The sequence below is a fragment of the Microcaecilia unicolor genome, chromosome 3, assembly GCF_901765095.1.
Source record: "Microcaecilia unicolor chromosome 3, aMicUni1.1, whole genome shotgun sequence".
In the NCBI taxonomy this organism is placed as follows: Eukaryota; Metazoa; Chordata; class Amphibia; order Gymnophiona; family Siphonopidae; genus Microcaecilia; species Microcaecilia unicolor.
Window position 1 is genome coordinate 193891942 of NC_044033.1, and position 27938 is coordinate 193919879.

Consider the following 27938-nt stretch of genomic DNA (forward strand, 5'->3'; position numbering starts at 1 on the left):
TTGAAACATGTATTTGATGTCCAAGCTCTTGAACTGCTTGCTGTGGGTAACATGTTTGGCTTGTTAAGTCTATGCAATGTACTACTGATTGAATTGTTTGCTGTGGGTTGCTCTCCTCATCAGATAGATCTGTACCATGTGTAGGCTGTGGGCTCATATGCTGTGGGTCACTCTCTTCTGTCTGAAGTACTGGCTGTGGTATTTTTTCTTGTGGGTAACATTCTTGGCTTGCTAAGTCTATGCTATGTTCAATTGCTTGAATCTCTTGCAAACATGCCAGTGCAGGATGGTGACACACAGCATCATATACAGGTTGTAGAAATCCGTGCTGTGGTTCAGTCTTCTGGCATAACTGGTCTGCATCACCTCCTTGCCATGGAGTCATGTGTTGAAAGTTACTCGTCAGACTTGCAATGTCTGTGTGAAGTACAGACTGTGGAATTACTTGATGTGGGTAAAACTCTTGTCTTGATAAAACTGTGCCTTGTACAACTGGTTGAATAACTTGCTGTTGGTCGCTTGCCTGAATTGATATGTCTGTGTTACACACAGACTGTGAAATCACTTCCTGTGGGTCAATCTCCTGGATTGATATCTGTGTTACATACAGACTGTGACATCATTTCTTGAGGGTCGCTCTTCTGGATCAATACATCTAAACCAGCTTCCGCTGAAGAAGTGACAGAGGAGAGTAACTGGATGACTGAAGAACAGGTGGATCAGGGCTGCACCTGCCAGGGTTCACTGAACCTATGTAAAAAAGCAGAGGCACATTTAAATACCAAAACTGATCAATTATGTGTAATTATTAAATTACTAACATGATAGGCTAAGACCAAAACAAAGTTTGATTTAGAATGTGAGGAAAGCTATTAGTCTATCTTTTCACCCTCTTCCAGATAAGACCTCATTATTTTTTATTGTCTATTACACACTAGTGGGGCTAGTGGTTGGGAGACTTCTACGGTCTGTGCCCTGAAAATGGCAGATACAAATCAAGCATACTTGGCACTACTAATCTCTTTAAGAGCCCTTCAACTGTAACTACTCCCCTAACAAGGCTCATATATGGTTTAACCTCCGCCTTAACCATATATCATATAGAAATCATTCATATGTTTTTTATGTTTTTTATCGCTTCAGCAGTGCACATGACCAACTTCACTCTTTTATTGGACATTCAACAGCACCCAAATCCTCACTGGCGATAATATTTTACTAAACTATTTCTTCATTTACTTATTTAACTGTTCATTTTACTTTTTAATCTCTAAGTTACTTATAAGCAATACTTAACTTGCACTGAACGGTCAGACCAGGGGTTCAACAATGCCCGACATGCATGTTTCGCCCTAAAAGGCTGTGTCAAGGGCTCCCCCTTAGCCGTTCTTAGTACCAGCCTTGCAATGTTTTCTTTCTGGATTTCCTCCTGCTAAGATCTTCAGAAAGAGTATCGGAGGTGAGGCAGGGCTAGCGCAGAGGAAGCAGTCACAGCAGCGTACAGAGAGACAGCCTGGCACCGCGTGGATCCGCTGCAGGTTTAGCAGCAGAACTAACACCTCTGCCGAAAGATGACAAGGTAGGAGCTAGCGGTAGCATGCTGATGGACCCGGTGCCGTGCAGCTTTGTTGTACAGTTAGGCTGGCGCTGCCCGACGGAGGGAGGGGAAAGAAGGCCCATTGGGTGCCGGTAGGTGGTGCCGGAGAAACCTGCAGCGGTGGCTTGGGGGGTTCGGGGCAGTGGGTAGAGAGCCAATTTTGGGGAGAGAGAAAATTTTGTGCCCACCCACTTTGTGCTCAGGCCCACCCAAAATTGGCTGTCCGGCTACGCCACTGACTTACAGTCCTTGAGGGCCAACAATGAGTTGCCTTTTCAGGATATCCTTCATAAATGTGCATGAGAGAGATTGCTTATTACCTCCATTGTATGCATGTTCATAAAGAACATAAGGAATAGACACACTGGGTCAGAACAGTCCATCTAGCCCAGTATCCTGCTTCCAAGTTCCAACAGTGGCCAATTCAGGTAACAAGTATCTGTCAGAAACCCAATTAGTAGCAACATTCCATGCTATCAATCCCAGGACAAGCAGTGGCTTTCCTATGTCAGTCTCAATAGCACACTAGGGGCTTTTCCTCCAGGAACTTGTCCAAACCTTTTTTAAAAACCCAGATATGCTAACCACTATTACCACATCCTCCTGCAAGGAGTTCCAGAGCTTAAGTAGTCTTCAAATGAAAATGAAGATACATACCTGTAGCAGGTATTCTCTGAGGACAGCAGGCTGATTATTCTCACCAATGGGTCGTCGTCCACGCTGGCCCAGGAAACCGGAAGAACTTTAGAAAAAATGAGAAGTCTCTGGAACGCTCCGTCGCGCATCGTGCATGCGTGAACGACTTCCCGCCCGCGACGCAAGCGTGTCCTCTTCAGTTAAATAAAAAGCAAAAAAAAAGAGAAGTGGAACAACTCCAAGGGGAGGAGGGCGGGTATGCGAGAATGATCAGCCTGCTGTCCTCTGAGAATACCTGCTACAGGTATGTATCTTCATTTTCTCCAAGGACAAGCAGGCTGATAATTCTCACCAATGGGGTATCCCTAGCCCCCCAGGCTCACTCAAAACAATGGTCAATTGGGCCCCGCAACGGCAAAAACATAACATGGATTGACCTAAAAAGAAACACAACTAAGCGAGAGTGCAGCCTGGAACACAACAAAAATGGGCCTAGGAGGGTGGAGTTGGATTCTAAACCCCAAACAGATTCTGCAGCACCAACTGCCCAAACCGACTGTCGCGTCGGGTATCCTGCTGAAGGCAGTAGTGAGATGTGAATGTGTGGACTGATGACCACATTGCAGCCAAGTTGCATTTCTCTTCAATAGAAGCTGACTTCAAGTGAGCCACTGACGCTGCCATGGCTCTGACATCATGAGCCGTGACATGGCCCTCTAGAGTCAGCCCAGCTTAGGCATAATAAGTAAAGGAAATGCAATCCGTTAGCCAATTAGAGATTGTGCGTTTTCCGATGGCGACTCCCCTCCTGTTGGGATCAAAAGAAACAAACAACTGGGCGGACTGTATGTAGGGCTTTGTCCGCTCCACGTAAAAGGCCAATGCTCTCTTACAGTCCAAGGTGTGCAACTTGTCTTCACCAGGGCGGGTATGAGGACGGGGAAAGAATGTTGGCAAGACAATTGACTGGTTCAGATGGAACTCCAACACCACCTTCGGCAAGAACTTAGGGTGAGTGCGGAGGACTACTCTGTTATGATGAAACTTAATATAAGGTGCATGCACTACCAGGGCTTGGAGCTCACTTACAAACTGAAGTAACAGCCACCAAAAAAATGACCTTCCAGGTCAAGTACTTCAGATGGCAGGAATTCAGTGGCTCAAAAGGAGCTTTCATCAGCTGGGTGAGAACAACGTTGAGATCCCATGACACTGGTGGAGGTTTGACTTGGGGCTTTGACAAAAGCAAACCTCTCATAAACGAACTACTAAAGGCTATCCAGAGATAGGCTGACCTTCTACACGTTGATAAGCACTAATTAAGTACATAAATAATGCCATACTGGGAAAAGACCAAAGGTCCATCGAGCCCAGCATCCTGTCCCCGATAGCGGCCAATCCAGGTCAAGGGCACCTGGCAAGCTACCCAAATGTACAAACATTTTATATATGTTATTCCTGAAATTGTGGATTTTTCCCAAGTCCATTTAGTAGCGGTCAATGGGCTTGTCCTTTAGGAAACTGTCCAACCCCTTTTTAAACTCTGCCAAGCTAACCGCCTTCACTACGTTCTCTGGCAATGAATTCCAGAGTTTAATTACACGTTGGGTGAAGAAACGTTTCTCCTATTTGTTTTAAATTTACTACACTGTAGTTTCATCGCATGCCCCCTAGTCCTAGTATTTTTTTAAAGCGAGAACCGACACTTCACATCCACCTGTTCCACTCCGCTCATTATTTTATATACCTCTATCATGTCTCCCCTTAGCCGTCTCTTCTCCAAGCTGAAAAGCCCTAGCCTCCTTAGTCTTTCTTCATAGGGATGTCGTCCCATCCCCGCTATCATTTTTGTCGCCCTTCGCTGCACCTTTTCCAGTTCTACTATATCTTTCTTGAGATGCGGCGATCAGAATTGAACACAATACTCAAGGTGTAGTCGCACCATGGAGCGATACAACGGCATTATAACATCCTCACATCTGTTCTCCATACCTTTCCTAATAATACCCAACATTCTATTCGCTTTCCTAGCCGCAGCAGCACACTGGGCTGAAGGTTTCAGTGTATTATCGACGACGACACCGATCCCTTTCTTGGTCCGTAACTCCTAACGTGGAACCTTGCATGACGTAGCTATAATTCGGGTTCTTTTTTCCCACATGCATCACCTTGCACTTGTTCACATTAAACGTCAACTGCCATTTAGCTGCCCAGTCTCCCAGTCTCGTAAGGTCCTTCTGTCATTTTTCACAATCCTGTCGCGAGTTAACAACTTTGAATAACTTTGTGTCATCAGCAAATTGAATTACCTCGCTGGTTACTCCCATCTCTAAATCATTTATAAATATACTAGTAAAATGCCCCGTTTCTGATGCAAATGAAACGGGGGCTAGCAAGGTTTTCTTCGGAGTGTGCATGTGGGAGTGTGTGTGTCCCTGCCTTCTGCCCTTTCTACCTTCCCCTCTGCTCTCCATCCCCTCTGCTCTCTGTCCCCCCCCCCCCCCCAGTCCTTCAGTGTTAAGTTTCCTGCAGTGCTGTGTTTGTTTGTGTTACAGAGAGAGTGAAGGCGTCTGCCCTCTCTCCTCCCTCCTCCAGTCCTTCACTGTTACAAAGAGAGCGATTTCCTGCTGTGCTGTCTTTTCCTTCACTCTGTTACAGAGAGAGCGAGGGCGGGGCAGACACTCATGAGGAAACCGGATATCTCTGCCGCTTCACACTTCTGGCTGGAGGCTTCATTAGAACGTTGGTGCTGCCTTATATATAGAGATTAAAAAGCAGCCGTCCTAGCACAGACCCCTGAGGCACCCCACTAACTACCCTTCTCCATTGTGAATACTGCCCATTTAACCACACTCTCTGTTTCCTATCCTTCAACCAGTTTGTAATCCACAATAGGACATTTCCTCCTATCCCATGGCCCTCCAATTTCCTCTGTAGCCTTTCATGAGGTACCTTATCAAACGCCTTTTGAAAATCCAGATACACAATATCAACCGGCTCCCCTTTGTCCACATGCTTGTTTACTCCTTCAAAGAACTGAAGTAAATTGGTCAGGCAAAATTTCCCCACACTAAAGCCGTGCTGACTTGGTCTCAGTAATCCATGTCCTCGGATGTGCTCTGTAATTTTGTTTTTAATAATAGCCTCTACCATTTTCCCTGGCATCGATGTCAGACTCACCGGTCTATAATTTCCCGGATCTCCCCTGGAACCTTTTTTTTAAAATCGGCGTTACACTGGCCACCCTCCAATCTTCCGGTACCACGCCCGATTTTAAGGATAATTGCATATCACTAACAGTAGCTCCGCAAGCTCATTTTTCAGTTCTATCAGTACTCTAGGATGCATACCATCCGGTCCAGGAGATTTGCTACTCTTCAGTTTGCCGAACTGCCCCATTACGTCATCCAGGTTTACTGTGAATTCAGTAAGTTTCTCTGCCTCGTCCCCTTGAAATACCATTTCTGACACCAGTATCCCACCCAAATCTTCCTCGGTGAAGACTGAAGCAAAGAATTCATTCAATCTCTCCGCTACGTCTTTGTCATCCTTGATCGCCCCTTTTACCCCTCGGTCGTCCAGTGGCCCAACGGATTCTCTTGCCGGCTTCCTGCTTTAATATACTGAAAAAATTTTTACTATGTTTTTTTTTTTTGCCTCTAATGCTATCTTTCTTTCGTAATCCCTCTTGGCCTTCTTTATCTGTGCCTTGCATTTGCTTTGCAACTCCTTATGCTTCTTGTTATTTTCAGACGGTTCCTTCTTCCATTTTCTGAAGGCATTTTTTTTTAGCCCTAATAGCTTCCTTCACCTCACTTTTCAACCACGCCTGCTTTCTTTTGGCCTTCCATCTTTCTTTTGTAACAAACGGAATATGTTTGGCCTGGGCCTCTAGGATGGTACTTTTGAACAGCCCACGCCTGTTGTACAGTTTTTACCCTCTCAGTTGCCCCTCTAAGTTTTTTTTTTACCGTTCTTCTCATTCTATCATAGTTTCCATTTTTAAACTTAATCGCTAATGTATTTGACTTCCTATGTATAGTTACTTCAAGGTTGATATCAAAACTGATCAAATTATGATCACTGTTATCAAGGGGGCCCAGTACCATAACGTCCTCAGTAGATCATGTGCTCCACTAAGGACCAAGTCTAGAATTTTTCCTTCCTCGTTGGCTCATGCACCAGCTGCTCCATAAAGCTGTCCTTGATTTCATCAAGGAATTGTACCTCTCTAGTGTGTCCCGATGTTACATTTACCAGTCTATATTTGGGTAATTGAAGTCACCCATTATTATTGCAATGCCCATTTGTTTGCGTCTCTGATTTCTTTTATCAGTGGAGGAGTGCTTTTCACTGCTGCTACTACCTGCCGGCGCTGCCTGTAACCCAACGTCGACGCGAGGTAACTTTTAACATTCAGAGGGAGGGGGGCCTTGGAGCTGGTGGGTGGGAGGAGAGAGGAGAGGTGGAGGGGGAGGGGGGGGAGGGGGGGAGGAGAGAGAGAGAGAGACAGGCCTTGGAGCGGGGAGGGAGGGGGGCCTTGGAGCTGGTGGGTGGGAGGGAGAGAGAGACAGGCCTTGGAGCTGGGAGGGAGCTGCTGGGGGGAGGGAGAGAGAGAGACCGGCCTTGGAGCTGGGGGGGGCCGGGAGGCCTTGGAGCTGGGGAGCCCAGGGGATGGCCGGGAGCTCGGAGGGAGGGTTGGCCGGCCCTGGAGCTAGGATGGGGGCAGGGCTAGGATGGGGCTCCATCAGATTGGTCTGCATAGGGCCCTGCACTTGCTAAGACTGGCCCTGAATGGACCTTTGACTGACCCAATGGGGAAGCTTATGTTACAGAATATTGAAGTGACAGAATTGCTGTAAAGAAGAGCCACTGTGGGTTAATCTAGAAGGAAGAAATGGAGAATTATTTACATTTGTGTGATATTCCAATCTCCTTTACAGGCAGAAGTGGTCAGAGTTTAATTGAAGACATTCACAATGTAGCTATGAAAGGGGGAAGTATACAAATAGGTGATTTCAACATGCTGGATGTTGATTGGTAACAAAAGCAAAATCCCCAAGGGAGAGACAAAAATCACGAAAAAAAACAGTCATTCCCACAATGAAAAAAAAAAAAATATATATATATATATATATATTTATAGGGCTTTTTTTGAGGGGGTACCGAGTACCGGCACCTTTTCCATTGTCTGCTAAAATTGACCCATGGAACCCAAGTTTTAATGAAAGAGCTCAGGCTCTACACACCAATTCTGTTTTGTCATAGATTCTATGACTGGTTGCTGTTGGCCTGGCTATTATGGGGTGGGTCCCTCAGTGATACCCCACTCCTGAAGGGTGGCCTAGCATTTGAGTACCGGCACCTTTTTTGCTAGAAAAAACAACATTGTATATATATATACATACATATATATATATATACATACACATTTACATATATTATATACATACATATACATATATACATACATGACACAAATGAAACGGGCGCTAGCAAGGTTTTCCTCGGAGTGTGTATGTTTGAGAGAGAGTGTGTGTGAGAGAAACAGTCTGTGTGAGACATAGAGTGTGGTGTGTTGGTGAGACAGAGAAAATGAGTGTTTGTGTGTCGTTGACACACAGAGTGTGTGAGACCAAGACACATCATTTGTCTGTGTGTGTGTGTGTGTGTGTGAGAGACAGACAGACAGACAGCGTGTGTGTCTGTGTGTGGGTACTCCTTTCCACATCAATTCCCTCTTTTTCCCATCAGGTTCCTCATCCTCAGTGCATCATCCTTTCCCTTATAGCTCCCAATCCTGTCTGCCATTAGCTCACTACTTGCTGACCCTTTTCACCCAATGTGCAAGTCCCCATCTCCATCCTCCCAATCAATCAGTGGTGTTCCCCCAATCCCCTTTTCCATTCTTTCCTTCCTCTGTTCCCATCCCAGCCTCCAGAGAGAGTGTGTGTTTATTTTTCATGGGGGGGGGGTGCACTCCCTTCCACATCAATTCCCATTTTTCCCATCATCCTCAGTGCACCATCCTTTTGCTTATAGCTCCCATCCTGTCTTCCATTTGCTCAGTACCTTCTCACCCTTTTCACCCAATCTGCAAGTCCCATCTCCATCCTCCTAATCAATCACTGCTGTTCCCCAATCCCCAATCTGCTTTTAAATTGTGTGGGGGTTTTTGTGGGTTACCTTTTTTGGCCGCTGCCATTCAGCTCTCACTGCCTTTCAAGAGCTGAAGTGGCTCCCACAGCTGGCGTTTTTTTGTTTTCCGCTATTGTTCAGCTGTCAGTGAGTTTTGAGTACTGAAGCAGCTCCTGGTCTTCTTCGTTCAGCTGTCAGTGAGTTTTGAGTACTGAAGCAGCTCTTGGTCTTTTTTCCGCTGCCGTGGCTCCGCTGCATTCAGCTGTCACTGGTCTGCTAAAGATCTGAAGCAGCTCCTCAAGAGCAACGTCTTTGCCCTTTCTTAGTTATTGTGGTCGCGCGCTTCCCGCCTCTAGTGTGGGACAGTGACGTCAGCAGTTGGTTATGGTCGCAGGTAGCTTCATTCAAACGTTGGAGGAGCAAATTATTATATTAGATGTGAATGGGCTGTGTCGGCATTACCGCACCGGCAACTGCTAGAGTGGCTTTGTAAACAGGGGGGATAATTTGTCTAATTGCTTTAGTCCCAATCCTTGGTTTCCATTTTCCTCTGTCTTCTCTTAACAGGGATTTGTCCTTTTGTTGTTTTTCACTCTCTCCTTCACTACATCCAACTCCAACATTGATTTTCCTTTCAGTTTTCTTCCATTTATTTTTCTGCCTCTGTCCAGGTTTAATTTATTCTTACTATCTAGTCTTCAATTTCCCTCTTTTTACTACATCTACAGCTTTCTATCCCTTTCCTTCACCCCTGCTCACTCGTTCCCCAGTCTTTCACTAACTCTATTCTCTCCCCTTCCATTCAGCATCTCCCCTCTTCTCTCTACCCATACAATGTTCCACCTCTCCCTTTTCCATCCAGTGTCTCTTCTATCCCCTCCCCTTCCACCTCGACACCTTCTGCCCCCTTCCATCCAGCATTTTCCTCTCTTCCCTTTTCCATTCAACATCTACCCTCCCCTCTTCCTTCTGGCATCTCCCTTCTCTTTCCTCTTCTTCTGGCATCTCCCTTCTTCCCTCCCCCTTCCATCCAGCATCTCCCCTATCATTCCTCTTCCATCCAGCATCTACCTTCTCCTCCCTTCCATGAGCATTTCCTCTCTTTCTTTTCCATCCAGTATTTCCCTCCTCTGTCTCGCCACCCTTTCTAGCCAGTGTCTCCCCCTCTCCCTCCCCTTCCAGCCAGCATTTCTCCTCTCTTCCCTCTTCAATCCAACATCTCCCCTCCCTCCCCCTTACCATCCAGCTTCTACCCTCTCCAGCCAGTGTTTCCCTCCTGTTCTCCCCCCCCCCTTCCAGCCAACAATTCTCCTCTGTTCCTCTTCTAACCAATATCTCCCCCTCTCCAGAGAGCGTCTCTCTCCCACCTTCCAGCCAGCATTTACATCCAGTATCTCCCCTCTTCTCATTTTCCATCCAGCATCTCTCTCTCTCTTGGTAAAAGTCTCTGAGACCCCATTTAGAGTACTGTGTACAATTCTGGAGACCACACTTCTAAAAGATATAAACAGGATGGAGTCAGTCCAGGAAGCAGCTACTAAAATGGTCAGTGAACCATACTGCCTAATTTTGTAAAACAATTTGCCATTTTTCAATGAATTGTATATAAAATGTATTAATAAACTTAACTTTAACATATGGGGACTGACTTAAAGATCTCAATATGTATACCCTGGAAGAAAGGAAGGTGAGGGAAGATATGACATATTCATTTAAATACCTCCATGGCTTAAATTCACAGGAGACAAGACTCTTTCCATTGAAAGGCAGCTTTGGAAAGGGGCATAGGATGAAGGTGAAAGGGGACAGACTAAGGAGTAATGTAAAGAAATATTTTCTTATAGAAAGTGTGGTGGACATGTGGAATATCCTCTCAGTGAAGGTGGTGGAGACAAACACTGTATGTGAATTTAAGAAAGCTTGGGAGAAGTACATAGGATCTCTAATGAGAGGAGGGACAGTAGATGGTATGGATGGGTAGACTAGATAAGCCATATGGGGCCCAATATTGAGCCGGTGGTGATCGGCGTTTTGATGACTGCCGCAGATATTATCCCTGGAAATTCAATCCTGGGCCATGTTTGGGCTCTGACGCTGAATTTTCAGATATATAGAGTTGGTGAAAACATAGCCAGTTAAGTGTGTTATTTATCACTTAACCAGCTATGGTGATACTGTATGTCCGTGTCATTCATTATTTGTTGCAGTGTACTTGACTTCTTGATTATGAATTATTAAAATATCCATTTGTTGCTTGTGGGTAGGTGTACCTTTCTCCTTGATTGTGAGCTATTGTATATCTGTTTCGTTGCTTGTGGGTTATGGTGTATCTGTGACACCGATTGTGGGTTAGGTGTACTTGCGTCTGCTGCCTTTCTTTTCATAAACTGGGTCATACACAAGGATCTTCTCATTTGCCTAAGGGAAAAAGCAGCTAATATTATGTAGAAATAAACCTGTTTTACTGACTTGCCCAAGCAAGGAGTGGCAGTGAGAGTTGGCAAGTAGCTGGCAAAACAGGTTTTATCATGAGACAGGCACTTTTGACAGTCACAACAATGCTGCCACTAAAGCTATTCTTTGAAAAAAAACAAAATCTCTGTTTTGCCCCTGACAAGAAAGACACGTCAGTAACACTGGCAATGACGAGCACATTATATGTCATCCTCCAGAACACAGTACAGCACAGTCTGCACTTCAGATCATGCACCCTACGGGTGAATCTTTGGTTCCTTTCTGCAGCCGGTATGACCTAAGAGATGCAGTACTGTCCACCTGCCTCTTCTACCCCCAATCCCCATCCAATGACCTGAGAAATGCACTACTATCTCCCTCACTCCACCCATCTGCCGATGACCTCAGAAATGCAGTACTCCCATTCCCCACCCAATGGCCTACCACAGTGCTTCTCAACCCTTTATTGGGATTTATTAACCTTCCTTATAGAGATTACCCAAGGCAGTGTACAGCAGGTACAGTTTAAGCCAAAACTTGCAATTTTGTTAGCAGCATAACACAATAGTAAAATAAGTACAATAACTGAGGTAAACTTGAAAACAGCAAATTGAAAGCTAATAACAGGATTAACATGAGACAGGATAAAAAATATACACATTTAGCAGAACTGAAATTCAAATAACACAGATTACCAAAATGAATATGCATGAGAGATTTGCATAATCTATCTCATGCATATTTAGTGTGGTAATCCTGACAACCTGACTGGCCTTCCAGGAAAGGGTGGAGAAGCACTACCCTACCCTAGCAGCTTCCCCTAGTGAGAATCCATGTTTCTGGTCACGAGGTTAGCCCAGACATCCACAGGCTCTAGAAATGTTAAGTAGTAGTAGTAGTAGTGTAGCCACAGCTGTGTATCGATCCTCAAAAAATACTCACAGACTCTTCTCAAAAATTTGGTATGGTGAGGATATCGAAGAGAAATTCATAAGCCCCCTTCCCTTCAGAAAAGACATTAGTAAACAGACCCTGAAGGATCCTCATCCTTTCACAGTCACTTCTGCCTTGCTTCACCTCCAATATTGTTTTGCAGGCAAAATCCTGAGAAGACGTTTGATTGGTTCTTTGAAGTTGCATGCCCTAAGTCGTCAGATGATGGTGAGTCAACAGAGGAGACAGGGGGAAAAGGCATCTTATTCTCTGTGTAGGAGCAGGCAGTCTTAAGCCACATCACAGCTCCCAGTTCTGAGCACTGGGGAAAGAGTGGTCCCTGCAATTCAGGTGCTGCAGATGGTTCCACCCAGCTCAGGGGTACAGGAACTGCTTTGTCAAGTTCATTTCAATGACTTGAAAGCAGATCGTATTGTCTGTGAGAATAGAGGAGCTTCAGCTGCTAAGTGTGAAAAAGCAAATAATTATGATCCTCTAGGAGGAGGTAGACTGAGATAAGGGACAGCAAAGAGCTGCACTCAGGTTGCACTCAGTCTCACCTGAACCACAAGAGCTCTCATTCCCAGAGTCTGTGAGGCCCTTCATAGCTGATAAGTACTTCGTCTAAAAGATACTGCAGTACCGAGATGGCAAAAGCTACATAGTGCAACTCTGATAGGTGGCTTAGAAATGCTCTCTGGGAAGGCAGAGTCCACTAGGTTCGTTTATTCTGAGATAGAAAATGTCTTCTCTTTGCTTCCCCTACAGATCCTACAGTTCTGAGGCAGTTTCCTGACCAGTTCGATCAGGTGGGTCCCCTCCCTCTCATTTGGTCTCTAAAAAGTCATTCTTAATTTCTCCTTTCCCGGCTCTATGCTAAAAACAATGATACCAATCACGTGATATTCAAGTCCCCGGATCAATGTTTCTTTTTAAAAAATGGCAGCCACAATGTTTAAATAATCCACCTATTCAGTGCCTCTACCCACACAAGCTGTCCCGTTTAATATATGCAGACAGAAAAGACTGCTGCCCAATGCAGATCATGGTGATATTCACTTGCTGCTTAGCTACACTGATAGTGACTGAATATCTCTACTATCTGTACAGCACTTTAACGTAGAAGAGCCGTATCTGCTGCTTAACTATACAGATAGTGACTGAATATTTCTGTTCCTATTTCTCCTCCATCCCTCAGGATTATACACAGCTCTTGCTGTTCATTCTTGATTTCTGGGAAATTTATATCTCTGGTATCTTTGTATTTTGCACAGTGCAAAAGGAGATGCATTTCCCTTTCTATTTCTCCAGCATTGCACATTGAAGTGGATGGATTGCCCGTTTTTCACAGACGGGGTCATTCTGTTTGAAGGGGTGTGGGGAGGGACTCTGCCTGTGGTGTGCCTGGTCTATGGGACCGGATTTCTGATGTTATTGGGGGATGAGGGCTAATGGCTGAGGACCTCTAGTGCAATTCATTCATACAGTCTTGAGCCTGTGAGCAGAATTCTGAGGCAGTCTGGATGTGTTAACGGAAGACAGAGTTCAGTGGGAGAGCCCAATAGCCCAAATCCCATTCTCTTTTTTCCAATACATGGTACATGACAGCACGAGACAAAGCTGGGCCCGGGGCAAACAATCTTCAGTGGCAGGCTGCCACCCACCTCCGCCACCGTGCCCCTCTGCTGCTCCCCCGCCGCCACCACACCCGCAGCAGTGAACGAGAGAGTACTCTGCCGCCTGCCGCGTTCTGTTTCCGCATAGGCAGGAAAGATCTGTGGCCGGCAGAGCAGTCTCTTTTGATTGCTGGCGCTCGGTCCTCCTTGGAGGCCAGGCCCGGGGAATCTTGCTTCCCCCTCCCTCTCCTTTGGCGGCCCTGCCTCAGAAGATGCTGATGCTGGCACTGCCTGCCTTAGCTACGATCACATCCTCACCTCTGCATCCTTCTCCTCTCCCCAGGAATCTATCCAGACACTCTGCAGATTTTGCTACCCATTTGACGTGGAAAGGTGAGCTGCTGCCACTTCCCTCAAGCTTGCAGTCAGAGGAGAGCTTTACCATACGGACATGTGGGCTTTGAACTCATCGTGTACTGGCATTGAAATGGTATTGCGCACACACAGATGCCAGCTGTGAGGGTGCTTGACTGTATCCAGGGAAAGGCATTTTCAAAAGCTGGCACACGAACAGCCTCTATCTGCCATTTACCCCCAGTACAGCTCCAGTCACTACGGCTGTGGCCTTTGATGTCTCCTCTCTCTTTGCATTTTACTGCAGGGTGAAGGAGAATACTGTAGTCCAGCATTTCACCTTTGTACTGACAGACCTGGAAGGGAACCAGCGCTTTGGATTCTGCCGGCTAGCTGTTGGCTTCAAGTCATGTCTCTGTATCCTCAGGTGAGCTTCTGTGTTGCTCCTCTAGTCACCACCACAGAGTCACTCTTCTCTGCACCAGGCACCTTTGCTCTCTCACCCTTTTGTTATATGTTTGATGCACCTCCTTCTTTCCATCACAAGACACAACGGCCTGAAAACAAACATATTACATTCTCGGTTCATATCCCCCCGGCCTCCAGGCGGGAAACCTGCAGTGACTTTTGCATTCTGCTTTGGGCTTCCAGCTCAATTGAAATTGGTCGCTGCTAGGCTGGTGCTTTCGGGCCTTCATTACCAGCTCACTGGCAATTCTCCCTCTTTTTCTATCATCCTCCACACTGAGCCCAGCTATCAATGCCACATTTCTCAAGTGTAAAGTTCTCAGCTGGTCTTGCTGTGTATGTTGCCGCTTTGCCTGTCCTCGCTGTATATGTTGTACTGGGTGTTGCCGTGCTGCCTATCCTTTTGGTCTGTTTACTTCTTATGTAAATGCAATGTTTCTTCTTTCAGTTACTTGCCATGGTTTGAAGTTTTCTACAAAGTCCTAAACAATATTGCAGAGCATCTCGCAAAAGAAGGTGTGTACTTGCATTTCCATCCCTAACACATTTCTCTCTCGCATGGAAATATATATGTATAATCACTATCTTTCGTCGTGATACTTTCTGATGTTGAAAATTTATGGTTAGACTGATCTTGCATTTCCTTTAGTTTAGTGACATGATAGAGCTGCTCACTTCTTTATATCAGCATCCAGTGCCCCAGCTGAATGGTGCACCGAGTCTGCACTTTGTAAGTATTTCTCAGAGGTGAGATCTCCCTCTCAGCTGCCACCAAATCTGCTCTCTCTTCACAAACAAGACATGGAAAATTAATGATTATCTCTGGCTCGACATCTCTCACCCTCCAGCATTTAGGATATCTTTGTGCTTATCCCACGTTTTAGCCCCTCACACCCCCCACCTAAGGATCCGCTTCTTATCCCACATTTTACCCTCACAATCCACCCCCCCCCCCCCGTCCACATACAGAGTTAAGGATCCACTGTGCTTATCCCGAGCTTTACCCCTCCCCACAGCTAAGGATCCACTGTACTTATCCCAGCCTTTTCACCTCACCTTCTCCCTCCCCACCTACAGACCCTCTGTGCTTATCCCAGCCTTTACCCACTTCCCTCCCCATCTATGGATCTTCTGTGCTTATCCCAACCTTTATGTTTCACCCTCTACAGCTAAGGATCTTCTGCGCTTATTTGGGGCTTTTTATTCCAGTTTGTGAATTATAAGTTGCTCAGCAGAGTTATTCCCCTCCTCTCAATGATATATACATATCAGTAACCACCTTGTTTGCAATGTGATACATATTGAGGGACCTCAGCCTTCAAAAGGAGCATATCCTAGTGTAATGTAATGTGTGCACAGCTACCTCACTAACAGCAAAGCTGACTCTGTTTTATCTCCTGTCATTGACAGCTGTCATATTTTGTCACACCAGTCAGTGGAAGCCTTCCTACCATCCAGAAAGTGTAAGTGTGGAGACTGCCTTAGAGTTTAAAACATCACAGAAGAAGGAGGGAAGCAGACACATGGCAAAGGGGGAAGGTAGCAGAAACTCAAACCTCAGAAAGAGGGAGAAGCAGGTGCCAGGATGAGGGAGAGGACTGTAGAAAGAGACTGAGGTCAAGGAGATATGGGGAGGGGGAAGAGGAAGGTGGGAGAGGAGGAAGAAGGAAGGCGGAGGATTGGAAATGTTTATGGTGGTAAATAAATGCTCTGGAACTTGTTTATAAATCTGTGCCTACTTCTGTGTATCTGCAGCAGGATCCTGGAAGATTTTAATGTGTCTATATTTTTCCTGCTCAGAGGAATTTAACGGAGTTTGTCGTTACTGTGGATGTGAACAATATGTTACAGCTCTACGCCAGTATGTTGTATGAGAGACGCATCCTGATTACCTCCAGTAAGCTCAGCACGGTGAGAGACTGTCATGTATCATTCTCTTTGTTACATGTCATACATACTAACATTAGAACTCAGCTATACACGTGACATACATGTACCCATACACAGACATATGCTAACATATCAGAACTGAGCTACACCTGTAATACACACACTAACTTACATCCTAAGATACACAACTGACATGCAGCCATACTGCTGCATGTTAACTCATATATACGACATGCATGTACCATCAGTAAGATGCATGTCACATGCATGCACTCGTACTCAGGGAAGCAGCGATGCCACTGCCGATGCCTTCACCCTGAAGCTGAGAACCTGCAACCACTACGTTCAGTGTCATTGAACTGCATTCACAGAATATTTCTTATCCTTATCATTAAGAGTTCTGCAATTTCAGTGACCCCGAAACATGGCCCATGTCGGATCTTTCCATTGTCCTGTTTCTGGAGGTCAACTTGTGCCTTTGTTTGTGTATTTACCTTTTGGTGTACTCTTTACCCTCTTTCGATTGACTGCAACCATACTCAGACACATTAACTCACATCAGTACTCAGATAAACGTATGACTTACATGCACTCAAATCAGTATTTATTTGTTACATTGTATCCCACATTTTCCCACCTATTTGCAGGCTCAATGTGGCTTACATAATACTGTAGGCGTACGCCAAGCCGGTAAAGAACAAATACATGGTGGTACTATGGTAGAATAGATTGTGTTACAGACATATTGGGAATTGCAGGCTCAATGTGGCTTACATAATACCGTAGGTATACGCCAAGCCAGTAAAGAACAAATACAAGGTGGTACTATGGTAGAATAGATACTTGTGTTACAGACATATTTGGGAATTGTAACGAGGAGGAGTTGCGTGAGTCCAGTCTAGCTTTAGTTAGTTGTGTAGCAGGGTTCAGTCTTTTAGGTTATGTCAGTAAGGTATGCTTTTATGAATAGGTAGGTTTTTAGTGATTTCCTAAAGTTTAAATGGTTGTATATTGTTTTCATGGCTTTTGGTAGTCCATTTCACAGTTGTGTGCTTATGTAGGAAAAGCTACTTGCATAAGTTGATTTGTATTGGAGTCCTTCACAGCTTGGGTAGTGAAGATTTAGGTATGTATTCAAATCTACATATGACATACATGTATGTATACACTGATTCATGCTAAGTCACACCAAATGCACATACCAAAACACAGAAAAACTCAGAGCCACTAGTCACACACATGAAAGACATGTCCACTAGCACATCTGTCATCCAGATTCTGAGTCTTTCAATATCTTTTTTGTATTTTTCTTCTAGCTGACGCATGTGTACATGCATCTTCCACACTTCTCTACCCCATGTACTGGCAACACATATATATCCCCATGCTGCCCCCACACCTGCTGGACTACTGCTGGTAAGGAACATTACCTTTCATTCTTACCACAACATTTTTATCTGGCTCCTAAAATCTTCAGCAACTTGCAGTGATTCGACTACTCACTAGAAGTCAACCTCATCGGCTGCAGCTCCATCCTGCCAATGCCCCAACCTCACGGCTGCGGTTCCGTCCTGCCACACCACCCCAACCTCACCGGCTGCCGCTCCATCCTGCCACACCGCCCCAACCTCACCAGCTACGGCTCCGTCCTGCCACACTGCCCCAACCTCACCGGTTGCAGCTCCGTCCTGCCACACCGTCCCAACCTCACCAGCTGCAGCTCCATCCTGCCACACTGCCCCAACCTCACCGGTTGCAGCTCCGTCCTGCCACACCGCCCCAACCTCACCAGCTGCAGCTCCATCCTGCCACACCACCCCAACCTCACCGGCTGCAGCTCCATCCTGCCACACCGTCCCAACCTCACCAGCTGCAGCTCCATCCTGCCACACTGTCCCAACCTCACCTGCTGTGGCTCTGTCCTGTCACATCGCCCCAACCTCACCAGCTACGGCTCCGTCCTGCCACATCGCCCCAACCTCACCAGCTACGGCTCCGTCCTGCCACACCGCCCCAACATCACCAGCTGCAGCTCCATCCTGCCACACTGCCCCAACCTCACCGGTTGCAGCTCCGTCCTGCCACACCGCCCCAACATCACCAGCTGCAGCTCCATCCTGCCACACTGCCCCAACCTCACTGGCTGCTCCGTCCTGCCACAGTGCCCTAACCTCACCAGCTGTGGCTACATCTTGCTACACTGCCTCAATCTGAACATCTCTTCCTGTTTACTACTCTAAGTTCATCAGGTGTACATCTCTGCGAGACCTTCCCCTCCCCCCCCCACACAAACACATGCTGAGACTTATACCTACCCTTTTCTTGTGCTTGCAGTGCTCCTATGCCTTACCTTATTGGTGTCCACACCAGCCTTATGGAGGTGAGTACTCTCTTTCTGCATTTGGAATTGAAAGGGGAGTTCTAAAGGTTAATGCTCCCACCCCTAGCCTGAGTTTCATTATTTGGAGGGGTGCAGGGACTTAGAAATTTCCTCCTGTTCCTTCCAGCCTCCAACTCATTCAGATCCATCACTATGCCCAGGAACTTTATTTCTCTGTATGTTTATTACCAAACTTTTCTACATCGCTCTTCAGAGGGTACAGGTGCTTTGCAAAGATTCTGAAGCAGCACCGGGGCACGGGGGGGAGATGTTCAGGCACTTCATCTCTTCAGCTGGTGGGCTTGGTCATCCCTGCCAGCCATTTAACGGTGCTGCAGTTTGGAGGGGGGCTGAGTCCAAGGTGGGGAGTATTCCAGTTCCCCCCCCCCCCCCCCCCTCACCAGTACTGACTGCTTGAAGCAAGAAATTAATATCAAAATATATATATATATCTTTGCACGGGAAAAACCGGCGTTTCTGGAGATTTTATACCCTCCTCTGCCCCCCACATACAATCTGATCTACTAATATGATATTCTGCACATTACAGTCAGATAATGTATTAAGCACAGACATAATGTACACAGATTAAATTGCAGCTGCTTCTAAGTTTAATTTTCAAAGAGATACAAGCTATGTAACTGCATTAATTTCATTCGAAAGCACTCACATACTTTATATATTATTTGTAGCATTTGTATCCCACATTTTCCCACCAATTTGCAGGTTTCAATGTGGCTTACATTATGTCGTGATGGCGATCGTCATTTACGGGTACAGAGCTACAAATGGTAATGCATTAAGGTGCATACATACATGGTGAAGAGGAATACATTATGATATTGCATTGAGGTTCTGAGTGTTACAAATGGTTTTGCATTAGTTGCATACCTACATGGTAGAGAAGAATACATTATGGTACTGCATAGAGGTTTCTGAGTGGTAGAATGAATTGTGACATAAGTTGGGTCCTCGGCTTAAGAGAGGATCATTTTCAGCATAAGAGATAAAGGTGGTAGTACGTATTGTGTGGCTTTCAATTAATAGCAATGAGGTTAAACAGTCAATTGACAAGAGTTCGGTTTTTACTATATCGTATAAAGTTTAATTATTTTGTAAATAAGATGGCTCGTTATGGTAGGCCTTCTTGAACAGTTTTCAGTAGTCTATGGAAGATTGTTAGGTCATGCATTGTTTTATGGTCTTTGGTAATGCGTTCTATAGATGCGTGCATATATAGGAGAAGCTTGATGCATATGTAGCTTTATATTTTAGTCCTTTACAGCTGGGGTAGTGGAGATTGAGGAATGTGCGTGCTGTTCTTTTTGCATTCCTAGTAGGCAAGTCTATGAGGTCTGACATATAGGTCGGAGCTTCCTCCCGTGAACGATTTTAATGGACCAGGGTACAAACTTTGAATGCAATTTGTTCTTTTAGTGGGAGCCAGTGTACTTTTTCTCTTAGGGGTTTGGCGCTTTCGTTTGCCCAAATATGAGTCTGGCTGCCTGTGTTTTGAGCAGTTTGAAGCTTCTTAATGACTTGTTCTTTGCATCCGGCTAAAATGGCATTGCAGTAATCTAGATGGCTTAGCACCATCGATTGTACCAGGCTACGGAATAATTTCCCTTGGGAAGAAAGGTTTGACCCTTTAAGTTTCCACATTGAGTGGAACATTTTCTTTGCAGTATTTTTCGCGTGGTCTTCGAGTGTGAGATTTCGGGTCAATTGTGACTCCCAGCATTTTCAGATTATCTGAGATCGGAAGGTTATAGTCTAGGGGTGTTTATGGTAACTGGGTTGTTCGTGTTATATTGTGAGGATAGAATGAGACATTGTGTCTTTCTGCATTTAGCTTTAGTTGGAATGCATCTGCCCACGATTCATTATTTGGAAGCTGTGTTTGATTTCATTTGTGATTTCGGTTAGTCGTGTTTGAACGGGATGTATATACTGACATCGTCTGCATAGATGTACGGGTTGAGTCCTTGGTTGGATAGCGATTTGGCTAAGGCGTCATCATTGTTAAAAAGGGTTTGTGAGAGCGGCGATCCTTGTGGAACTCCGCATTCAGGTTTCCATGGTGTTGACGTTTTTGAGTTTGATATCACTTGATAGGTTCTTGCTGTTAAGCCTTTGAACCATCTAAGTACATTTCCTCCAATCTCAAAGTAGTCTAGGATGTTCGAGAGTATCTGGTGGCTGACCATGTCGAACGCGCTGGACATGTCAAATTGTAGAAGAAGCACATTGTTTCCGGTTGCAATTAGTTGTTTAAATTTGTTTATAAGAGTGGTTAGAACTGTTTCAGTGCTATGGTTGGATCGAATCCTTTCCAGCTATGCAGCTCTTTGAAACCTCTATACCGTGTAACGATATTCTAGTGGCTCCGACAGCAACACTGTTGTCCTAGTGACCTTTTCTAGTCTCAGTGTAAATCTCTCTCTACGATCTCTAAAGAGCTTTCTGGCCTTCAGAGCACACAGGTACTGCACATTGTAATAGTGCGTCTGTGGGGGTGACACTCATGGGTACTGTCTTTTAGTACCAATATAGTAGATGACGGCAGGTAAAGATTGCTGCAGTCCATCCAACAAGAAAAACTCATTACACATGGTATGTGATCCTTCATAGTATATACCTGATCTTGATTTGTCCTTGTCATTGTCAGGGCACAGACCGTAGAAGTCTGCCCAGCACTGGCTTTGCTTCCTAATCACCCATATCCACTAAGCTTCTGTGGATCTATTCTTTCTAAACAGGATTCCCACGAATGTTTGAATTCCATCACCGTTTTCATCTCCACCACCTCCTGCGGGAGGACATTCCACGCAGCTACCAACCTTTCCATGAAAAAATACTTCCTGACATTACTCCTGAGTCTGCCCCCCTTCAACCTCAATTCATGTCCTTTAGTTTCTAACCGCCTTCCCGTCTCTGGAAAAGGTTCGTTTGCGGATTAATACCTTTCAAATATTTGAACACCTGTATCATATCACCCCTTTTCTCCTTTCCTCCAGGGTATACGTGTTCAGGTCATTGAGGCATACTTTCAAAGCACTTAGCCTTCCAAAGTTCCATAGAAACCTATGGAACTTTGGAAGGCTAAGTGCTTTGAAAATCAGCCCCTCAAGTCTGTCCTCATACATCTTGTAATGCAAATCCCATAACATTTTTGTAGCTTTTCTTTGCACCACTTCCAGTCTTTTTACATCTTTAGCAAGATATGGCCTCCAAAACTGAACACAATACTCGAAGTGGGGCCTCACCAATGACTTGTAGAGGGGCATCAACACCTCCTTTCTTATGCTGGTTATACCCATCTCTATGCAGCCTAGCATCCTTCTGGCCATGGCCACCACCTTGTTGCATTGTTTCTTCACCTTCAGATCCTCACACACCATCACCCCAAAGTCCCTCTTCTAAGTCAAAATTACCAATCTCAGACGCTACATGTGATGTATGGAGTGTGTAAGCAACTGAGTTGTATGCAAATAACTGGGGGTGATTATATTAAAGATGGGTGCTGTGTGGATTTCTCTGGGTGACTTATTATATACAAGGTGCTGTGTTTATGCTGCAGAAGTGTTGTATGTTACACAGACCTTATATGCAGGAGTTGTAGAGTGATGTAGGTGCTGTATGGTGTGTTCTGCAGACGTTGCATGGATGTGCTTGGGTGACTGTGTTACAAGAAGATGTTGTGATCTCCCTGTTTGGTCTACAGAGGGTCAGAAGCAGGGCTCTGGAAGACGTTGTCATACTCGATGTGGATACTAACACTGTGGAGTCACCTTTCCAGGACCTGGAAAGCCTTCCCGGTCATGTGGTAAGTGCCTTCATCCTCTTGGCTATACAAGCTGCCAAAAAGTACCAGATAACCTGATGGCTGGGTTGTGCCAGTATGGACGTCTCATGTTGTGGCTGAGTTGTGCCAGCATGAGGGAGGCGAGAGGGGGGGAAGCTGTGTGCCAGCGATGGAAGGTCTCATCTCATATGGCTGTGTGCTGGCTTGCTGAAGTCTCATCTAGTATAATTAACATTGTCCACCTTCTCCTGTAGGTTTCACTGCTGAGGCTCAGGTTGAAAAAGCAGTCTGTAACTGTGGGTGATGGGATTGCCCGGGCCTTCCTCAGAGCCCAGGCTTTGCTTTTTGGGAGCTACAGGGATGCCCTGATCTGTATCCCGGTATGTTTGAGACATTTTCATTCCTCCCCAAAATCGAAGCAGTGATCGTGTGGGAAGCTTTGCAAGAAATGATGGTTTTGGTAACAGCCTCTCTCTCTATGTCCCCCTGGCAGAATGAGCCCATCTCCTTCTGTGAAGAATCAGTTCCTTATCACAAATCCAGCAGCATCAGGCGGTTTCTGCAGAACGCAGTCCATCTGCAGCTCTTCAAACAGGTACAAAGATATCTCCACAACCCAACACAGCCCATCTCTCAGCCAGGTATCCTGTACCTTTCTTTCACCGCCAAAGACAATTCTTCCTGCTTTTCTCCCCTTTCTTCTGCAGTTTATGGAAGGCCGGCTGGAAAATCTGAACAGTGGAGTAGGGTTTTCCGACATCTTTGAAGAGGAAATTAACGACTGTGGACTAGCTTCAGGTGAATGTGAAGACCTTTTCTATTGTAGAGATAATGACCCTTGCTGAGTTCTTGTTCATTCTGGGGGTAAATGTTACTGAGGAGATTTCATGCACAAAATTACCCCAGGGATAACACATGGAAAAGTCATGTTCTTTTACCTGACCCACATACAGCAGTGTTCTGGTGGAACACAGGTAGAATTAGCATGTGTGAACGTCCTTTAAAGTATTGATGTCTGCATACACTTCAATATTTATAGAAACATCTGCAGCTTCAAATTAGACACAATTTCTGCCACTTCTGGATTTTGCGTTATCCATCTTCTTTATTATTGCAAGCCAAATAAAACTCTATGGGTGATTGTGGAATAGAAGTAAAGTGTAGCATAATATAATATAGTACTTTATAAAGGCTCATAGGTGAGTTTGTGTCTTTACAAACCAGAGTTGCAAAAGGCACCCATTTGCGCCTTTCCAGGGAGGGGATCGCTGTGTCCGTTAGAGGAATTAAGCTCAAAAAGGGCCTGGTTTGTTACCAGTTCATAGGGCACAGCAATAGGGCTTGACCCACTGTGGATTATGGGGAAACTTGTCCTCAGACCGGACAGAAGGTGCTAGAAAATACCTCCGATACTACTGCTTATATTTGAAATGTTAATTGTGGAAAAACTCATTTTGATCATCAATATCATACTAATTTCTCAAAAATTGCTTCACTCTGATTGTTTATATTTTCGAAACTCAATAAAAAGAGTTGAAAACGAACATACAAAAAGGCTGAACTTCCAATCAAGGTAATGCTAATGTATGTGATCTTATTAACGGAACAACCGTTTCTAGCCAATTTGAGCAGTGTAAGCATAACAAACATGGTAAGCGGAACTTAGGCTAGCCAATCAGAGCAGCATAAACATATGAAACTCGGTGAGTGGAACTCATGGTAGCCAATCAGATTAGTGCTGGTGTACAAGACTTGAACAGAACCACTGTCAGCCAATTAAGCTGATTTTAATATACCAACTGTAGGAACAGAACCCCTCCTAGCCAATCAGGGTGATGCTAAGATTCATGCTCTATGTGTTTCTTCTTTGGTTCTTTTATACAGGAAGTTCCAAGTCTTATCAGCTTTGGCTGGACAGTGTTAAGGTAAAAAAAAAAAAAAAAAGATCTTTTTCAGCAAAGTGTGAAGAAATCAATGAAACTCATTTATGCTGAGAGTCCACATGCTGCCTTCTCACATACCCAGCATCTCACTGTACATTAATGACCTCTCTTCCAGTCTCCCTTCCCCCTGTGCAGGGCTATCTGTCCATATACACTTTCCTTCCACAGCTTCTCTGCCACTGTGTGTTCTCCTCCTGTACCATCCTCCTCCTCCCACTGTGCGTAGCTCTCCTCCTGTACCCACCTTCCTTCCAGCCTCCCCCTCTCACTGCACTATTTCTGTGAGAACTACGATATACAGGTCACAGTTAATAACTTTCCCTCCACTTCTTTTTAGAAAAGGGGCGATGTTCTGATTCACACAGTGAAAAACAAGGCAAACCCAGCTATGAAGAACATGTACAAATATGTAAGAGAGGAATTATTTGAACCCCATTTTCATTTGCGAGTGAAGCCTGGGCTGTGTATATTGTAACCCACCTATATTGGGAGAAGGAAGTGCAATTCTAATTCAAATTGTTTCCATGAACTTCACCAGTTTAGCATATCAGGGTGTCTTGCTACTTACTGCATGAAATTAAAAAGATGTAAGTGTTGGGAAAATTTGGTATCACATATGTACATTATAGCTGTCGTGGGGCACATTACAAAAATACATATATAAACACTATATCAAAGAACCTGAGAATGGATGTGTTGGCTTGTATAAATAAGTAGTGTACCTGAAAAAGGTGTGAGCAAAATCCAAATGAATAAAGTAAATATGATGCTTACTCCCTCCAAACGCCATACGATTTGGTTGACTCTAGATAAAAGGTTCTGGCACCAATGCGGACAGGTGCTGACTAAATTACAGCTGCCCAAAAATCCCTCGATAGTGCTCTTACAAGTAAATTCCAAATGGCAAAATTCATTAATTATAATGGCCATGACCCTCCCCTCTCTAAATTTACTATCGCAGCACATCTGAAACAGAGAGATCGTACATAAATTCTCAGCCATCGGCAAGGATAAATTTAATCTTTAAGCAAACAACTTATTCTGTCTTGGGAAGGGGGAGGGGAGGGGATTCAAGGGTTATTCTAATATAAAACATGGATTTCTTTTATACCGTTTCCCACCTACCAGGATCAAAGTATAACAACTTACACTACTCACTTATTTATAAAGAGATTGTGAATATGTCATATATGAATCAATTTACTAAAAATCTTTAAATTAAGAAAACACTTTAGCTAGCAAATACAGCATGACTGAGTGGATATGTGAGTGTTTATATCTATCCACCCAGAAATTAACAGGACTCTTTGTTTTTTCTTCTCTTCACGGCAGGCAAAGGGTCAGGCTAAAATAGGTCTGAAGGAAATGAGGAATCGTTTCAGGTACAAGGTGAGAGGCAGGCCCCCCTGGACACCCTTCTACTGTCACTCTCACATCATTATTTTTAGGGCTGGCTTCTGCCATTTCTTGTGTCTCTCCTCTGTCTCCAGGACATGTGTACTGCGCGGGAGTTGCAGCGTGGCAGTTCTCTCAGGTGTGACCAGATGACTAGCCCAGGTTTCCACAAGCAACCTCATGACTGTCTGCAGAGTCGACTGCCCATAACAAAACATTTTGGACAGGTAACAAGACAGAGCAAGCACCAAACTCTCCATTTAGAGTGAAACAGACTGCAAGGAGGTTACTTCACTTCTTTCCCCAGAAATACCTTAAACGTTTCTCTCTTTCTTTTATTATCAGTCTCGCCCCAGAAGGCCAAATAGAAACTATCAAGAAACACAGAACAGTTCTGCTTCGCAAGCACAAAGGTAGGGTACAATGGAAGGCGCCTCCATAGCCTCTGTACACCCCTCTCCTCTACCTACAAGTCCTGTCCAAGGCTAAACTGCTCCTTCAAATTGTCAATTGTAATTCACACCCTCCCGTACTTCCACAGTTACATTGCTCCTTCCCACTGCCGTGCAGTAATCTCACCCTCCTGTACCTACAAGTCTGAGACAGCAACCATACTCACGTATACATTTGTCCAGGTTACGGTGGAGGGGAAAGTGCTTTTGGACACTTGTGGTGGACGTGTTAGTATTCCCAAACGTTTTACTGTGCCTAGTTTCAAGTCACGCATCCCTACTGTTTTGCTTCTGTTTGCAGAGAGAATGAGCAGGAAACATCTATGATAGCCAGTGACTTAGATCAAGAGTTTGAAGAAAATTTATTGGAGCAGGAGGAGCTGGATCTTCTGGGAGAGATTTTTGATACACTCAGTACACAGGCATCTGGGGAAAGGGTCTTGTACGGAACACGCAGCCTTGACTTCTTCAATCTGGATGAGGGCAGCTACATGACCAGGGTAAGTCAACCTCCCCCAGCCCCCTTTGCTTTTAATGACATAGAGCCTCAGTTCCTGTATCTTTATGTAGAGTGGGGAATTTGTATTATTATCATTATTGCAGGTAAAGTCCCTAGATGCTCCAAGCAATGAAAATCTGAGCTACGAGTCTGAAAGGGATTCCGAGTCATACAAGGGACAGCACTGGTACCTAGAAGAGGATTCTCTCAAATACAACATGCCATCTTCTGAGGAAATATGTGGACAGTCTGCTCAGGAGGTCCCTGGACTACCCGACAATGCCATGGACGTGTCCCCGAGTGTTATTGCTAAGCATCTAAAAAGAAGTGAGATGCGGGACCAGGGGAGTACACAGAAAGAAGAGACGACAGTTCTAGAAAGAGATCAGCACCATACATTAGTCCTGGGGAACAGTGAGGCAGGATGTGAGCAGGCCATAGGCAGAGCAGAAGCAGCAGAGGAACCCAACTGTGGAGAAGCTAAAAAAAAAGGCTGTGGGCTACAAGCCAGAGAACACAGCACAGGAGCCCTCACACAGCCAGCACAGCAACACCCTGGGGATCCCAATGACCAGCACACACAATCTGAGAGAGAAAGCAGAGGCTCCAGTGTCCAGTCAGCAGTGGGACAGCAAACTGAAAGAACTGTAAAGAACAAATTTCCTACCTCTCCCGAGACCAAAAATTTCCCACTTAAAAAAACTCTGGGGGCCATTCCTCAAACTGAAGTTATGCCCCTGAGTCCCTTGTTGCAAATCCGTCATCCAGAGCCCAATGTCCTCAGTCTCCCAAAGGTAGCAGAACTGAAAAAGCGCTTTGAGGCCTAAGATGTCTGAGCAATCAGGGGCCCACGTGCTGAAGGATTTCTCCCATTCTGTGTCTATCGGAAAACTGCTTCGTACAAGCCTCCATAATGTAACGGAAAGCACCGTCTCTCCCAACAGAAATGTTATATCCTATCCTGGAATTACTGAAAGAGGGTTGAGGAGCACATACTTGTTGAGAAAATTCAGGCCCTGTGGGTGCAAAGTGAAGCAGAAAGCAGGAGACAACTCAGCGGTTAGAGAAGCAGCAGCTGAGAAGTAGATAAGCCAGGGTTCAAATCCTGCTAATACTCCTTGTGATCAAGCCTCAGGTACAGATTTAGACTTTAAGCCCACTGAGGACAGAGAATCACCTGAAAAACCCACCTCGAGCCCCCAAAAAAGGTGCCAGCTAAAACCAAAAATAAATAATACATCAATCGTGTAGCACAATGTCAGGGATCTGGAAGTGGCTCAGTGAAAGTCTCAGTTTTCGCTCTCCAGCACTGTTCTTTTTCCTGCTTGGTAAAGTTGGGTTTCACAAAAATGTTCTTTCCTCACAGCTGGAACCTTGG

General features: G+C 45.1%; 1 protein-coding gene across 1 annotated transcript; it reads left to right on the plus strand.

Moving 5' to 3' along the window:
* Positions 1-273: 273 nt before the first annotated feature.
* Positions 274-27919, plus strand: DENND1C (DENN domain containing 1C). The gene is made up of 23 exons (XM_030194702.1): positions 274-454; positions 7177-7273; positions 11922-11986; positions 12527-12567; positions 13718-13767; positions 14036-14155; positions 14645-14714; positions 14846-14926; positions 15607-15657; positions 15997-16117; positions 17403-17502; positions 18421-18466; positions 22191-22292; positions 22526-22651; positions 22765-22866; positions 22979-23069; positions 24156-24196; positions 24552-24623; positions 25547-25603; positions 25705-25836; positions 25955-26022; positions 26363-26561; positions 26665-27919. The coding sequence occupies exons 1-23, from the start codon at positions 274-276 to the stop codon at positions 27385-27387; spliced, it is 2736 nt and encodes a 911-aa protein (XP_030050562.1). The 3' UTR covers positions 27388-27919.
* Positions 27920-27938: the final 19 nt, after the last annotated feature.

Bases quoted from the DNA above. Each gene is read 5' to 3' on its own strand.
- DENND1C (XM_030194702.1), top strand. From the start codon at position 274: ATGCCAGTGCAGGATGGTGACACACAGCATCATATACAGGTTGTAGAA. The intron at 14,927-15,606 runs GTAAGTATTTCT...TGTCATTGACAG, and splicing joins GTGCACCGAGTCTGCACTTT to CTGTCATATTTTGTCACACC. The intron at 23,070-24,155 runs GTGAATGTGAAG...TCTTTTATACAG, and splicing joins CGACTGTGGACTAGCTTCAG to GAAGTTCCAAGTCTTATCAG.